The sequence below is a fragment of the Mus pahari genome, chromosome 20 (assembly GCF_900095145.1).
Source record: "Mus pahari chromosome 20, PAHARI_EIJ_v1.1, whole genome shotgun sequence".
Lineage (NCBI taxonomy): Eukaryota > Metazoa > Chordata > Mammalia > Rodentia > Muridae > Mus > Mus pahari.
In genome coordinates, this window is record NC_034609.1 from 10,956,887 (window position 1) to 10,972,962 (window position 16,076).

Sequence of the window (16,076 nt, forward strand, 5' to 3'; positions counted from 1 at the left end):
AGTAATTTCCAGAGATGAATAGAGGGCATAGTTCATGCCTAGTTTCTTTTACAGCCTCCTTGTGATCAGCTCCAGTACCCAAGGTCTAGCAAAACAAATTTGCTCTCCTGTGTTCCCTGCCACCTTTTCTGTATAGCACAGCCCCTTCTTCATGCTTAGTGTATAGGCATGTTGCTGGATAGGAGTCTTTTTAAGGGAATGTGGAACTTAGCTTTCATGCCACCTAAGGACTGCCTGGATTTCTTTGCTTAGCTGAATTGTATAATTAGTGGCTCCTGTGTGACTTGCTGTTTCATTAATGAGAACAGGTAATCATTTAACACTGTTCACAGTGTCAGCCATTCTTCAGCCTCTCATTTTAAAAGCTGTTATTACTTTGAGTCTGTGGTGTGAGTCTACTTGTGCTCCATGTAGCACATGTGGAGGTCAGACAACTTGAGAGAGTCATTTCTCACATTACACCATGTAGGTCCCTGGAATTTAATACATGTCTACAGGCTTAGCCATCTCACTTGGCCCTACCTAACATTGTTCAGGGACCATGGATGCCTTTCCTTAGAGTGCTAGTCCCCCAACTCCTGTTTAATTTGTTGGCTTTCTTACCCATCTATGAGACCCTAAGTTAGTTTTTTGGCATTTATATATCCTAGTATACTTACTTTAACAGGCACACAGTTTCATAGCTGGAAGGATCCATTTTTACCCATGTATCACTCATACTTGCACTTATCAATATTCTGGGGCCTTTAAGAACTACTGTCTGATAATGATAACATTTTTGGATTTAATATTTTATATTTGCAGGTATGTAATGAAGAATCTACTTAGATCTTCCAGAGTCTTTATTTACTTGATAGTGCAAATTCATATCATGCATTGTGGTGAGAATTGTCCTGAGACCCAAGTCAAGAAGTCCGTTGCTAACAGACCTCTTTGTAACTATGGATAGCCACATTGTTTCCCCAGTTTTTAATCTCAATTACTCAATTGTCACAAGGAAATATTGGCACCTTCTTATGGGTAATAGGGGAAATATAGCAAAATAATTACCAAGGAAGCTTTTTATAAAGACAAAGCATTCTACACCTACCCCTCATGGTGGTATTGTGCTCTGAATAGGTAGTTTTAAGTGTAGATTTCATAGGAGGGGATAGAAAAGAGGAGTGGAGAGCCCAAAACAAAGCTAGCATTGTTACAGAAAAGACTTGCAAGGCTGTGAATTTTAATATGACTAGAGGGCTTTAAAGTAGAATGAAACAGCAGTGACCACAAAGGGCACTAGGGCAAAGTTTAGATAATTCCATCCTGCCCTCACCTTAGAAAACTGCCTTTCTTTTTTTTTTTTTTTTATATATATATATATATATATATATATATTAGTACTCTTTTTTTTTTTAAAGATTTATTTATTTATTTATGTAAGTACACTGTAGCTGTCTTCAGACACTCCAGAAGGGGGNGTCAGATCTTGTTACGGGTGGTTGTGAGCCACCATGTGGTTGCTGGGATTTGAACTCAGGACCTTTGGAAGAGCAGTCGGGTGCTCTTACCCGCTGAGCCATCTCACCAGCCCGAAAACTGCCTTTCTTGAGTATTTCTTGTTCTATTTAGCTTTTCTTACCACTGAAAAGATGGTTTTCAGATACTTTTGGAGCACCTGGATTGTCCAAGGCAGTTTCTAGGTCATAGAGACCAAAGCCCCCTAGTCAGACCTTACGTGGAGTAACATTCTAAAATGTTTTACAGAGTCAGAAGGTACATTACAACTGGAGGCTTCGAATTACAGAGTCAGGGTACTGAGAAATGCATTTATTGCAGGGCTGCTGCCTAAAGGGAAAGGCACCACTCACCCAGAGGTGTAACCCTGGACCTGAAATTGTAAATTCAAAGTAGAACTTTTGGTCATATCTTAGAAGGCACATACTCTAGTAGAAGGACAAGACTATTTAGAAGGATGAATTTTGTAGTTACTTTTCTTGAGCTATGATAAAAGTACTCTGCCAAAAGCAACTTCAGGAGGCCAAGACTTACTTTGCTCACATTTTAGGTGAGAAAGTCAGGGCAGCAGGAGCGTGCAGTAGCTAGTCACAGCACATCTCAAGTCCAGACGCCAACAGCAAAGCATGCTTGTGCTCAGCTCATTGTCTCTTACAAAGCAGTTTCTTAGATCAGGGAGTGTGGTGTCACTCACAGTGGACAGGCCTAACCTCCTCAGTTAACTGAATCAAAGTTATCTCTCAGAGTCGTGCCTAGAGACCCATCAAGGTGACATTTAGATTAGCCATCACAGTAACAAACCATGTAAAGACAGTGTATACACTGTAGTAGGAAATGAGACTCATTGACTAGTTCTTGTGCTTACTTACTTTCCCATACAAAGCCTGGAGATAAGGAATATCTTAGTTACTTTTCTATTGCTGTATTCAAACACTGTGACCAAGGGAATTTATAGAAGGGTTTATTTGGGCTTACAGTTTGAAAGGGAAAAGAGGCATCACTACCATGGTGAGAAGCAAAGCAGCAAGCACCAGGCATGGTGGCCAGAGAACCCGAGTACTCACATCTCAAACCACAAGGAAGCAGCAAGAGCACACTGGGGATGGCAGAAGCCTTGAAACTTCAAGCCCACCTCCAGTGATTCACTTCCTCTGAAGCCTTTCCAAACAGCATCACCAAAGGGCACAAAGTATTTAAATGCCCAGGAATATGGAGGACATCATTCAAACAAAGTCTACTCCACAGCACCTATAGTCTCATGGCAAAACTCATTCAGTCCACCTTCATAAGTTCCTATGGTCTTGGACAGTCTCAAAACACTGTTTTAAAGTCTAAACTCTAAAATTTCTTCTGAGACTTAAGGCAATCCCTTAACTGTAATGCCTTGCAAAATCAAAAAGCTAATTACATAGTTCCAACATACAATGGCAGAGGATACATATCACCCTTCCAATGGTGAGAAAATACTATACCAAAATCTAGCAAGTCAAACACCAACATTTCTAGTTCCATGTCCAGTGTCAAAGGACATAGATGGCTCGGTCCATCTACCTTTGCTGCATCTAACAAAGCAAACTTCTAAACTCACTTGGGCTAGTTCTACTTTCTGTATGCAGCCACCACACCTGGCCAAATCAGCACTTTTTGAAGGGAATGTCCTGCTATGTTAAGTGCAATGCCAATATTTTGTGTATTTTTCAGAATTGGAACGGCTGCCCTCGCAGTTCAGGTTGTGGGCAGTAATTGGCCCAAACCACACTACACTTTACTGGTCACAGGCCTGTGCCGGTTCCAGATTGTGCAGGTCTTAAAAGAGAAGCCATATCCCGTGGCTGAAGTGGAGCAGCTGGACCGACTTGAGGAATTTCCCAATATTTGCAAAACCAGGGAGGAGCTGGGAGAGCTGTCGGAGCAATTCTACAGATACGCAGTGCAGGTGGGTGGTTCTGCTTTCCCTTAACACCTTCTCCTGTTGGTTCTTTGCTGTCTTGAGGTCAGATGGCTCTGTTGGGTATGGAGCTGTAGGGCTGTAGAGATGCGCACACTGAAACAGTTTTGTGGTGTTTTATAGCATGGTCCAGTTTGCTTTTGCCTTGGCTTATACTTAATCATCCTGGGTATATTGGTCAACTCTTTCTAAAGGTGTTCCAAAGATATGACTGCAGTTTCTTTATAATTCCAGTGCCTCCCAACTTGGTGGTTGTTAAATGCAAGTGATTAGTGCTAAAATGAAAGTACAATAGACTTGTTACTAGAATACTAGTCAGAATCAAGAAGTTATATTGTTTCACACAGTGCAGGTTAGGGACTGTAAGAATGAAGCCACAGTGGACCAGTTTTAAGTATGGTTGCACCTCTGGCCTGCTAGAATCCTGGGAGAAAGCATGCTGTGTCTGTGCATGAAGAATTAATGCGTTCCTTAATTCTAGGTGTCAGGATTTTATCAGCTCTAGATAAAACATGTCCTCTCTCCTCCTTGTTTTACTGAAAAACAATAATGAAAATGCAAAATTGTACCATTAAATGTAGTCTTCTGCTTCTTGGTTGCTGTAATCTACTACCCTCACTGAATCTGTGAGGACTAGCTGGTATCTAAGGTCTTGATTTTGGATACCACTGATGGCTGAAGTGCGGAGCTGATGTGCACAGACTGTGGCATCTGCATCTGATGGTCATTCTAAGTAATATGCACTCTTGATGTGCTAAACAGTAATAGAGATATCATTTCCATTTAGAGTTGTAACGTCTGGGCTGAAGGGAGAATGTGCTGGAAAAAGAGAACTTCTGGTATGTGAACTGGAATAGACAGTGTATCTTAATTGTAGGCCCAAGGCTAGGGAGGGTTCTCTTGAGGATAAAGTTCAGATTCCCTAGTACTGTAAAGGCTCTTTGCAAGCCTTGTCTGAGGCCTGTCTTATTTGAGCTCTAGTTACTACATAGAAATCAATAGTTCCAGCCATACTGAATAGCCAAAAAAAAAAAAAAAAAAGCCCCACATTTGTTATTTCTTATGATTTTACCTCTTGTTCTTCTTTCTTCTCTGAATGGTAGGCTCTGTGTGCTTTCCAACTGCTGTGTGGTGTTACTCTTCCTTCCCTGGGCCTGCTCAGTCACGTACTATCACTGCCCTACAGACCTGCTCTCCTATGAGCCTGAATCCCTCCCTGTGGCAGCTCCTGCATGAGTGGCAAATAGTTTCCAGTCACAGGGCTAGGGGAACGGATGTAATTTTTGTTTTGAGACTGATTCTTTGAGTTTTTGGTTTTTAATGGCTGTTTTGTTTGTTTTTATGCATTTTTTCCACCTAACATTATCTTCATGCAGTTCTACTTTAGTTCCCCTGATTCTTGAAAAGTAATGGGTAGTTCCTTTCATTAGTATTTTCAGAGCTGTTTAATTAGTACTGGCCTATGAAATCCTTTTAGAGTTGGATACATGGAGACTTGATATATCATTTGTAAAGTAGATAGCTTGAACCAGGTTTTGATGAGTAGCCTGAAAACAGAACTCATATATAACAAAGGTTAATTTTTTGCTAAGGCTTCGTGACTAAACCTGTCACTTTCAGTGTCACTTAAGGACCAAGCTAGACTGGCATTAATCTCAAGTTTTCTTCCTTATGCTGAGGCAGAAAACGAAAATCTGGCCACTCTTTCATTGACTTAGCATTTCTGCCCAGAAGGAATATTTCAAAGATCAGTGCAAGACTGCAGCTGTCCCTGTATTCAGAGGACAGAACAGGCCTACCTACTGTGTGCCCACAAGAAAGGGGGAATCTCTGTCACTTATCCTAATAACTGGTAGTTGCTGGAAGCTTATCTTCAGCTTAATCTGTTGTAATATTCTAGCATGGAAGTTTTGTTTTGTGTATGTCCCCCAGATAAATATCAGTGTGTGAGCCTTTGTGCGAGGTCAGGAGCCAGTTCTCTCATTCTGCCACATGCTCAGGTCTTGGGAGTGGAGCCTGTACTTGGTGAGCTATCTGGTGGACCCCCCGACTTCTCTGTTCCTGTTAAATGGCTACTGTGTATGGATTGGTGATCTTTCAAAACAAAAGATGCAGACCCAAACATTAAACCTGTATGAAAATCTGATTATTTTAGTTCACACATGCCTCTGCCCCATTTCATTAGACTCTTTTTTTCTCTATTAGTTGGTTGAAATGTTGGATATGTCCGTCCCTGCAGTTGCTAAATTGAGACGTCTTTTAGATAATCTTCCAAGGGAAGCTCTACCAGACATTCTGACTTCAATTATTCGAACAAGCAACAAAGAGAAGCTCCAGGTATGTGCCCTTCTGGGACCTTGGGGATGGTTACCTGTCATTCAGTACTAGGACTGAGCCCAGGGTCTTACACACTAGGTAAGCACTCTACTGCCCTTCTATATGCCCAGCCCTATTTTTCTACTTTGTGTTATAAGATAGTGTCTTATTAAGTTGCTTAGGCCCTTGAAGTCACTCTAGTCAAGATAGGCCTTGAACTTGAGATCTCCATCCCTTAGTCCACCAAGTAGCTAGGATTACAGGCCTGTGCTACCAGCTATATGTTTGGTTTTTGATCATGGGGTATATGACTTCATTTTAAAATAAAAATCAATATTTTTATTTGTGTCTTATAAAAATTTTGCCCATTTCCTCTTTGCTGATAAATATAGATAATTTGGTAGTGTTGGCCATGACATAGCATTATTCCTATCATGATCCTTAAACAGAATTGTTGAGGTTTTTTGTTTTTTTTTTTTTTTTTTTTTTTTAGTTTAGAGGAATATACACTGAAAATAGAGGAGGCTGTGGCTGATCCAGGCAACAGTGTGGCCAAAGTACACCAAGTGTGTGAAGTAGCTGGGACATAAGAGATTCAAGCTGGAGTAGAGGTGAGGCACAAGACAACACAGAGTGCCTCAGCTTCTCCTTAGACAGCTCTACCTCAGCAGCTTAGTGACAACTGCCCAGGCCCTGCCACACCACACTGATAGGGTTACAGCCGGACCAGAGCCATGAGGATTATAGTTTTACCTTTCTTGTATTTTAAGGCCCTAATCTACCTGCTTGTAGTTAGAGCACATGCTTCTGGAAAGGGTGCTATTAATCGACCCATGCTTCCTAGATCTTAGATGCTGTGAGCCTGGAGGATCGGTTCAAGATGACCATACCTCTGCTTGTTAGACAGATCGAAGGTCTGAAATTACTTCAGAAGACTCGAAAACCTAAACAAGACGACGACAAGAGGGTAAATCTTTTTCTTTTCTTTCTTGGCAGGGTCTTGCTTTATCTTCCAGGCTGGACTTGAACTCAAGGCAACTGTTCTCTTGTTCTAGACTCAAGAGTGACAATATTATAGGCATGTGCCACCATACCCAGCTTATTCTATTATATGTCTCTTTCTGTAATATGAGATTTAGCTCTTTTGAGGAAAGAAACACTTGAAAGCCAGGTGTGTGTCTGTATTTCTAGCTACTAGGGAGACAGAAGTAAGCTGATCCCTTGAGTGTAGGAGATGGGAGCCAGCATGAGCTGCATAGCAGGAACCTAGCTCACAAATAAGCAAACAAACAAACAAAAAATAAACTGGAAGAATTTGAAAGGAAAGAAGACAAAGTTCATTGCTTTTGAGAAGATCTCAAATGCTTTTGATGTGTCTGGGGTAGTTCCTTTAATTGCCTGGACTTACTTTTAACATATAAACCTCAGCTCAGTTCTTACCAACATTCCCCAAATGATTATATATTATTTTCCTGTAGTAAAAGTTGGAGTTAGTTCATGATACTAATGAGTTGAAAATTCAAAGAACATACCATACTTTTAAAATATGATAGCAAGATCATGGGAAAAGAAAATATAAATAACCATTTGAGGGAGGGAAAACCTCTTTGAATTGGCATAGAGAAGGGTTTGGATTGGAAAAAGAACAATTTTAGCAAGCAGAAGTAGAAGGCAGAAGTTCACTGAAGCACTGTAACTGGTGAGGGAGCAGGGGTGGAGTTAACAGCCCTTTGCTGGAGAAGGAGAGCATCGTAGTAGGCAAGAAAGCAAGATGCCGCTCACCCAGGACAGTGCAGGGACAGGTGAGATTGAAGTTAGTGTGGAAGGGGTGGGGATGTTAAGAGACATTTGCATATGAGAGCAGCAATGGTAGCTACTGAGTGTCGGTGCCAATGCGTGTGAGAAAATGCAGAAAAGTGCACAGGACAGCTGTACTTCCTCGTGGTGCTTGTAGTCACTTTTGTTTGTGGTGTGTACACTTTGTCCACTGTGTGCTGGGCTGCTTTAACTTCTGTGGTATGAATGTGTACATCTGCCTCCTGTAGTTCTGAATCTGATTTCCCAAATCACAGACTGTAGCCCTAGGTGTTTATATAGCACCCACCCTTGCCTTACCTTAGCCTAGTACTTCTTTCCTCCGCCACCCTCCCCTCCCTCGTTTTCTCTCCCACTCCCTCATCCTCTGCTCCATTACTCCTCTTCTTTGTTTGTTTTATTTTTTGCGTGTTTGAGACTGGGTTCACTTTGCTGTTAGGCTGCCTTTCAATTCTTTGGCCCCCTGCCTCAGCCCCACTTAGTTTGGCATGTACTTTCTACTTAGGTTATAGCAATACGCCCCATCAGGAGGATTCCGCACATCCCAGGAACCTTAGAAGATGAGGAGGAAGAGGAAGATAATGATGACATTGTCATGCTGGAGAAAAAAATAAGAACATCTAGTATGCCAGAACAGGCTCATAAAGTCTGTGTCAAGGAGATAAAAAGGTAAAAGTTCATTAATATTTTTGTTTTGCTTGCTAATGTTAAGAATTACTGCTTGTGGGAACTCGATTGTGCTCCCTTGATCACAGACTAGAGGCTGAGTTACTGCTTATTCTTTCTCCTTTCTGACTTGGTGATCAGCTCTTAGGCCACCTGTGCATGTTACTTCATTGCCAACTTCTGCCTTTCTTACCCTTCCTAATCCTTTTCCTTTTAAAATTTTACTTATTTTTTATTTGTATGGGTATTTCTGAGGCAGTCAGAAGGAAAGTATTGGATCCCTTGGATTGATGTTACAGATGGTTGTGAGCCACTATGTGGATGCTGAAAATCAACCCCCTGGTCCTCTGGAAGGCAGCCAGTGCACTTAGATCCTGAGCCATCCCTCCAGCCCCACCCTCCTTAATTCTCAGAGCAGTGGGATGTTATCCCTCTTTCTCCATTGCTCTGCATAGCCTGAGTCTTGAACATTTATTTTCCTTAGCTTTTTTGGAAAGGATCTCTCTGTGTAGGTCAGGCTGCCTTTGGGTTTGAACTTAATCCTCCTGCCTCACCCTCCCAAATGAATAGACTATAGGTATATACCACCATGCTCACCTATGAAGACATCCATAATACTTCTGAATTAACACCACTCTCCCTAATCTTTTCCTCAAAGACTGAGAGGTGATGTGTGTGTTCTACTTGTATTCTGCTCTCACATCTAATTATTGAAACTGTGTTTTCAGTGTCTAAAAAAGTTGTCCATATTTCTTACTTTAGTTACAGTGTTGTGCACAAGTTGAGCTCTGTGCTAACTTTGATGTTCTCAGGGTTAACCCTGGGCCTCATGGCCATTAAGTGTGTGCTCTACTACTGAGGTGTATCCCACCTCTGTTGTTTTCACTTCTCATTAGATTATAAGTCCCAGAGGACAGCTGTGGCTGGAACTCAACAGTAGCATTTTTGCCTGTCACGTACAAGGCCTCAGGTTCTGTCCCCAGTACTGCAGTGGATCAATAAATTAACTCTAAGGGATCGGGGACATTCAGTTTTTCCTTATACAAGCAAAATAAAGGAAATGGTTGGATTGTACATTCAGGATAACCTCAGAGTTTACTATTAGCATCTATTTTCAGTACATGAAAGGAAAAACAACTTGTCAGCCAGTTCTTTAAAACCTTTGTTCAGGTTTGAAAAGTATGCATGATAAGGAGACATGCTTGGTTTTTCTGTTATTGTGGAATTGCTGTGCTATTGAACCTATTGGGTATGTATTTTTTTCCCCACAGACTCAAAAAAATGCCTCAGTCAATGCCTGAATATGCTCTGACTAGAAATTATTTGGAACTTATGGTGGAGCTTCCTTGGAACAAAAGTACAACTGGTGAGCTCACAGTGCCATCTGCTTCTCAGTCACAGTCACCAGAAAGCTCATGCAGATTTCATTCTGCACATTCCATCAGGACATGGGGTACATGCCTACATCCCTACACTCTACGTCGGGAAACTAGCTCAAAAACCAAACAACAATTAATTATTTTAAACCACTTTTCTAAGATTTAGTGGCAGTTGCACACATGATTATGTCTTTATGAAATTCAATATAGCATTCATAACATCATCAGCATCACCTGCACTGTAATTATACCCATTGTTCCCCAAAGTCAACTCCCATTCACTGTTTTCTTCTAATTCATGTGTGTGGCAGAGACAGAGTCAGAGTCGGAGAGGGAGAGATGGTCAGACCGTGCAACAAATGCTTTTAGCCACATTTAAAAGTGTTTTACATGTATAGATGTTTGCCTTCATGTATGTCTGTACATCACACGTGTGCAGTACCCAAGGAGATCAAAAGAGCCTTGACAGATACCCTGAGATAGAATTGCAGTTGGGAAAAGCCCTGTGGGTGCTGGCTTTGAGCCTGGGTCACCTGGAATAGCAGCCAGTGCTCTTAACCATGGAGTCATCTTTCTAGACCTCTTTTTAACAAATTTTCGGTTGGTTTGGTTTGGCTTTTGAGACAGGATCTCAATATGTAGCTCTGGCTATCCTGGAATTCACTATGTAGACAAGGATGGCCTCAAATTTACAGAGATCCATCTGATTATTCCTCTTAGCAAATTTTAAGAATTCAAAACGTAATTGTTAGCTTAGAAACACTGTACCACATAGTAGATCTCTAGAACTCACACTTGTCTAACAGAACATTAAGACCATTTTACCATCACCCTTCCATACCCTTCCTCCCCCAGTCCCTGGCAACCATGTACTCTGCTTCTGAGAGTTGTAAATTCCATGCAGTAAGTGAAAACATTCAGTCTGTCTGTTCTGCCTCATTTCTTTTAGTGTAATGCACTCTGTGTCATGAGATTTCTTTTTTTTTTTTTTTGTTATTGTTGTTGTATTGCTTTTTAAAAGGCCAAATTATAGTAATTACATGAATATAACACATTTATTTCTTCATTTCATCTCAGTGGATATTTGAACAGCTTCCATCTCTTGCACATTTCATCTTGTGTTAGCATATAGGTACTCTCCAAGGTCCTGATTTCAATCATTTGCACATATACCCAGAAATGGAGAATGCTCAATCATATGGTAGGTTTATTTTTAATTGCTGAGAAACCTTTGTACCATTTTAATTCTGAAGTTACCAATTCATATTCCTGTAATAGTGTATGAGGGCTCCTGTCTCTCCATGTTTTCACTATCACTTGTTATAATGTGATTTATCGTTTGTTTGAGATAGGGTCTCACATAGGCCAGCTTGACCTGGAGCTCACTATATAGCTAAGGAGGATCCCCCTGCCTTCCACCTCTATTGGGCGATACTAGGATTACAGGCTTGTGCTACAAGTCTGGCTATAATTTGGTGGTGGTTGTCTTCCTTTGCTTTGTTTTAAGTCGCCATTCTGATAGGACTAGGATGATTTTTGTTGCTTTGTTTTAGCAGGGTCATGATGCATAAGCTGTACTTGGCCTCAGATTCATGACGGTGCTCCTTCCCCAGTGTGCATCCTGGAATTGCAGGCATGCACACCATACCCAGCTCTTGATTTTGATTTTTATGAATTACTCCTGATGTCATTTCAGAATGATTATTGCCAAGAACAGCTCTAGGGTTTTCATTCAGGTGCATGCACTATCCTTTTCCTAGAGTGTAGTCCTGAAGGCCTCATTGAAAGTTAGTTGACCCATATGTATGGGTTAGTACTGCACGTTGTACTGTTCCATTCTTATGCCAGAGCTATGCTTTTAGATTAGTGTGTAACCCAGTGAATCTGCTTAGTGCTGTTGCTGTGGACTTAGATGTGGGGCCACTCACTGAAGCATGAGCAACATACCAGTGGCCACAACCCCAAGAAAAAATTATGCTCCCTCTCAGTAGACTGGGCACCTTATCCTGGGTCAGCTCCAGCCTCCTCCCTGCTTCCCCTCTTTGTGCATGTGCTGTGGGGCTGCCCATCTCGGGGTACCTTACCTGGGTCAGCTCCGTCCTCCTGCTTTCTTGGTCATTAGCTTCCACCACAATGTTTGCTGAATTTTTATCATGTAAAGAAAGTGAATTTTGTCCTGTGCTTTTCTGAATTTATTGAGATGATTGTATAGATTTGTCTTTCATTCAGCTAATGTAATATAGTCCATTATTGATTTGCATATGCTATATTATTATCTATGTAGTCTCAGTAAAACACCCCATGTGGTTATGACATTTGAGCCTTTTAATGTGTTTTTTATTGCAGTTCAGGATAGGAAAATGGTTAAGTGAGTGTGGATAGTTGAATAATAAACTATAAAGTACCCACAAAGTGTTGCTGAAATGTATATTTCCTATTGAAAATTCCATAACAGGTTAAATGAGGGAACAAAAGAAATGCTCTTTACAGAGGACTCCATAAAATCTCATTTTGAAAAATACATGTGCAATCTCACACTCACATCACCTGAGACAACACATCCAAACTCTTATGAGAATGAGGTCATAGGTACCTGCTTTCTTCCTTTTCATTAGCGTCAAATGTAATACTATTACTAAATAAGACATATATTCTTTAAATCTTTCCGATTTTGTTATGACTGGGAGGGGAACGATGTCAGTAGATGACTGTGTGGAGTTGGTTCCCTCCTTTCACATTTATGTGGATTATGGGTTGTCAGGCTTGTGTAGCAAGTGAGCCATCTTGCTTGCCCACCCCCCTTTCTTTTTCATAGAAAAACTTCCAGCACAATAAAATATATAGAAACTATATCCCCCAGAGAAATAATGTAATAATATATATATAAAAAAAATCATTGCAAGTGACGTAATTTGAGCACGGGATTTTAATGGGTGGGTGTCTCTGGAGATACTAAATCTTAAATAGAACAAGCAAACAAAATGGAGGATTCTGTGTTAGCTATTTTTCTATTGCTCATGACTGAAAGCATCTTGGGGAGGAAAGGGCTTATTTATTTTATAGCTGCTAGTCCAGGGAAGTCAGGAATTGGTGCAGAGGCCATGGAGGAATGCTACTACTGACTTGCTCCTCAGAGCTTGCTTAGCCTGCTTTCTTATAGCATTCAGGACCACCAGCTGAGGAGAGATGGATCGGGCTGTCCCACATCAATCAAGAAAATGCATCACAGGCATGCCTATGGTCCAATTTTATGAAAGCATTATCTCAGTTGAGGGTTCCTCTTAGATGACTTCAGCTTATGCCAAACTGACAAAAGAAAAACAAAAAAAAACCCCCAAGTCCCTAGTTAGTATAGTACATTTGAAGACATAGAGTGATCCAAATCTTTTTTTTATAATTTTTTCTAAATAATATTCTTGTAAAGCTTCAAGAAAGTTACTTTTAAGTTCCAAGTGCTGAAATAACTTCTATTGGCTTGTTTGACAGATCGCCTGGACATTCGGGCAGCCCGGATTCTTCTGGACAATGACCATTATGCCATGGAAAAACTGAAGAGGAGGGTTTTGGAATACTTGGCTGTGAGACAGCTGAAAAATAACTTAAAGGGCCCAATCCTCTGTTTTGTTGGCCCGCCTGGAGTAGGCAAAACAAGTGTGGGGAGGTCGGTGGCCAAGACTCTGGGTCGCGAGTTCCACAGGATTGCACTTGGGGGCGTGTGCGACCAGTCTGACATTCGAGGGCACAGGTAACACAGTGCTTTCAGCCTCTTTTGATTTAACTTGACATTTGTTTAGTGGACTAACTAGTGTATGCCTTGGCTTTCTCCGGTCCTACTTGAGTAGAATTATAGAATTGTAACTTACTTTGTGATTGGATATTATGTTGACTTTCTACTTACTTTGACCTAGTAGCATTACCTAAATAATAATCTTAACTCTTTTAGTGTTTTAATGAATAATTGCAGTTCAGTGGGCAGATACGGGGAGGTGAGTAATCTTTGAGTAAGTTTATTCTGCCTGTAGTCTTTCTCTTATGAAAACCTGGCTGCACTAAGGGAAAAGGTTAGCATAACCATTACAGCTCACCCTTTCATGTTCACTCACTTTCTGCTTAAAAAACTAGACTAAGTGTGTTGGACTTGACCAACCTACACTGTTATAGTCAGAGATGGTTTCCCTTCCCACTGTTCGCTTCTGTGGCTCTCCCTGTGGACCTGACTGGAAGAGGCTTTAGGGAAGCCTAGGTCTATATGGTCAGAGGGCTCCATGGCAGTTGCAAGCTATGAGAACACACACCTAGAGTATATGTAAGAAGTGTGGGAAAGCAGCTGTGTACCTCAGGGGTATAGCCTAGTATGCAGAGAGTGTGAAACATGGAAACCCTGAGCTGCTAGTGAAAGAATATGGTGCTTTTTTATTCCTTTTCCCAGTGATCTTCTAGCAGGTTCACTGACCTTAGGTAATGATGGGAAACTGTGAAAAACTCTTCTTCAAGAAATGGTTATTTTCTGGGTCTGGTGCCCCATGCCTATAATCCTACCCCTTGGAAAGTGGAAGCAGACTAGACATAGCTATATGCCAAGATTGAGACCAGCCTGAGCTACACAAGACTCTATTTTTAAATAAAAAGAGAGAAAGCAGGCAAGCAAGGAAGCAAGAAAGAAAGGCAGGCCTATTCTCTTTTTATTTGTTCATAAGTGAAGAATGCACGTTGAGAAAGTATGCAAAGATTCTAATAAGGAATGAGGGAACACATCAGGCTGGGGATTGACTTGAGTCCCTCCTGGCAATTGCAGATCATTTTGTTGCCTAGACTGTCTTGTTCTCCTGAGTGCCACTAGAGGCTGTAGTCCCCTTTCATAATGAAATCGGCACCCTTATTTGCAGACCAGCCACAAAGAATTTGGGCTGAAATCTGATTTTGACAAAATTCTTGAGACTTACCCTAGTCAAGTGACTTGATTTATACCCTGTCATTTTGGATTATTTCCCTTTTTAAATTTATTTTTAATGTACATTGGTGTTTTCCCTGTATGTATGAGAATGTTTGAACTGGAGTAACAGTCAGAATAAAAGAAAAGGTGGCTGCTTTGTGTCTCTCACTTAGTCTCCACTGTCCCTTGCATGGACTTCCCGCCATTTGCCAGCTGCATCTGTCTATAAAACAGGAAAGGTGCCAGTAAGTCAGGACTGGTTTTTAAAAACAACCAAAGACTATATTTTTAGTAGCTGAAAAATGAAGAGGTAGGAGGGAGACAGAGGAGAAAAAGAAAGGTTTGGTTTACAGTTATGTATTAAAGTGGTGACCCGATGAGGAGGAGAGCCTTTTGTTTCCTGCATCTTATGTCGAATGGCTTAAAGGAGGCATGAAGTGAAACTTAGCTGTTAATTCACTCAGGCAGTGTTATCTCAGCATACATTTCTGCCTGTAAGTCACAAAATCACCATTCCTGTTGTTGAGTTTTTGAGTTTAAATAAATGAATTATCAGAAATTCAGTAGGAAGTAATATTCTAGGGAATGAATTTTATAAAATTGTGTTTATGTAAATCTGGATGGCTTTCTTTTTCTATGTGTATGTATGTGTGTTGTGCATGCATGTGTGTACATGTGCATGTATGTGTGTGGACTTCAGGTTGATTGTTGAAGGATTCTGGACAGCTGGATCACACTCAGACAGGCTCTGGCAGGCTTTGCCCTTCTTCCCCCATTTCTTCAGCCTTGCTAAAAACCACTAGATTAAATTCCTAAAGCTAGTGATACCAAGGTCTATTCCCTTATTTGGTCATGAGGCTAACTTCCAAGGTTCAGCTATGAAAATATTAAAGTCTAGCAATCAAAAGCCCGAGGCTCACCTAAGTAACATGCCCAATTAAAATTAAATATCTCATCCTAATATGGGATTTCTCCCTTTACCTTTTTTGTTTGTTTGTTTGGTTTGGTTTGTTTTTTTTTTTTTACTTATTTTATTAGATATTTTCTTCATTTACATTACAAATGCTATCCCAAATGTCCCCTATACCCTCCCCCACCCTGCTCCCCTGCCCACCCACTCCCACTTCCTGGCCCTGGCCTTCCCCTGTGCTGGGTCATATAAAGTTTACAAGACCAAGGGGCATCTCTTCCCAACGATGGCTGACTAGGCCATCTTCTGCTATATATGCAGCTAGAGACACGAGCTCTGGGGGTACTGATTAGTTCATGTTGTTGTTTCACCTATCGAGTTGCAGACCCCTTCAGTTCCTTGGGTAATTTCTCTAGCTTCTCCATTGGGGTCTCTGAGTTCTATCCTATAGATGACTGTGGGCATCCACTTCTATATTTGCCAGGCATTGTCATAGCCGCACAAGAGATAGCTATATCAGTGTCCTTTCAGCAAGTTCTTGCTGGCATATGCAATAGTGTCTGTGTTTGGTGGCTGATTATGGGATGGACCCCTGGGTGGGGCAGTCTCTGG

General features: G+C 41.1%; 1 protein-coding gene across 1 annotated transcript in view; it reads left to right on the forward strand.

Moving 5' to 3' along the window:
- Lonp2 (lon peptidase 2, peroxisomal) overlaps positions 1 to 16,076 on the forward strand; it is a 91,115-nt gene that overhangs the window by 4,413 nt on the left and 70,626 nt on the right. Inside the window, exons 2-7 of the mRNA XM_021220133.2 lie at positions 3,199 to 3,433; positions 5,651 to 5,782; positions 6,606 to 6,728; positions 8,082 to 8,245; positions 9,514 to 9,608; positions 13,108 to 13,366. Coding sequence (XP_021075792.1) covers positions 3,199 to 3,433; positions 5,651 to 5,782; positions 6,606 to 6,728; positions 8,082 to 8,245; positions 9,514 to 9,608; positions 13,108 to 13,366 — 1,008 coding nt within the window. The remainder of the gene's footprint in view (positions 1 to 3,198; positions 3,434 to 5,650; positions 5,783 to 6,605; positions 6,729 to 8,081; positions 8,246 to 9,513; positions 9,609 to 13,107; positions 13,367 to 16,076) is intronic.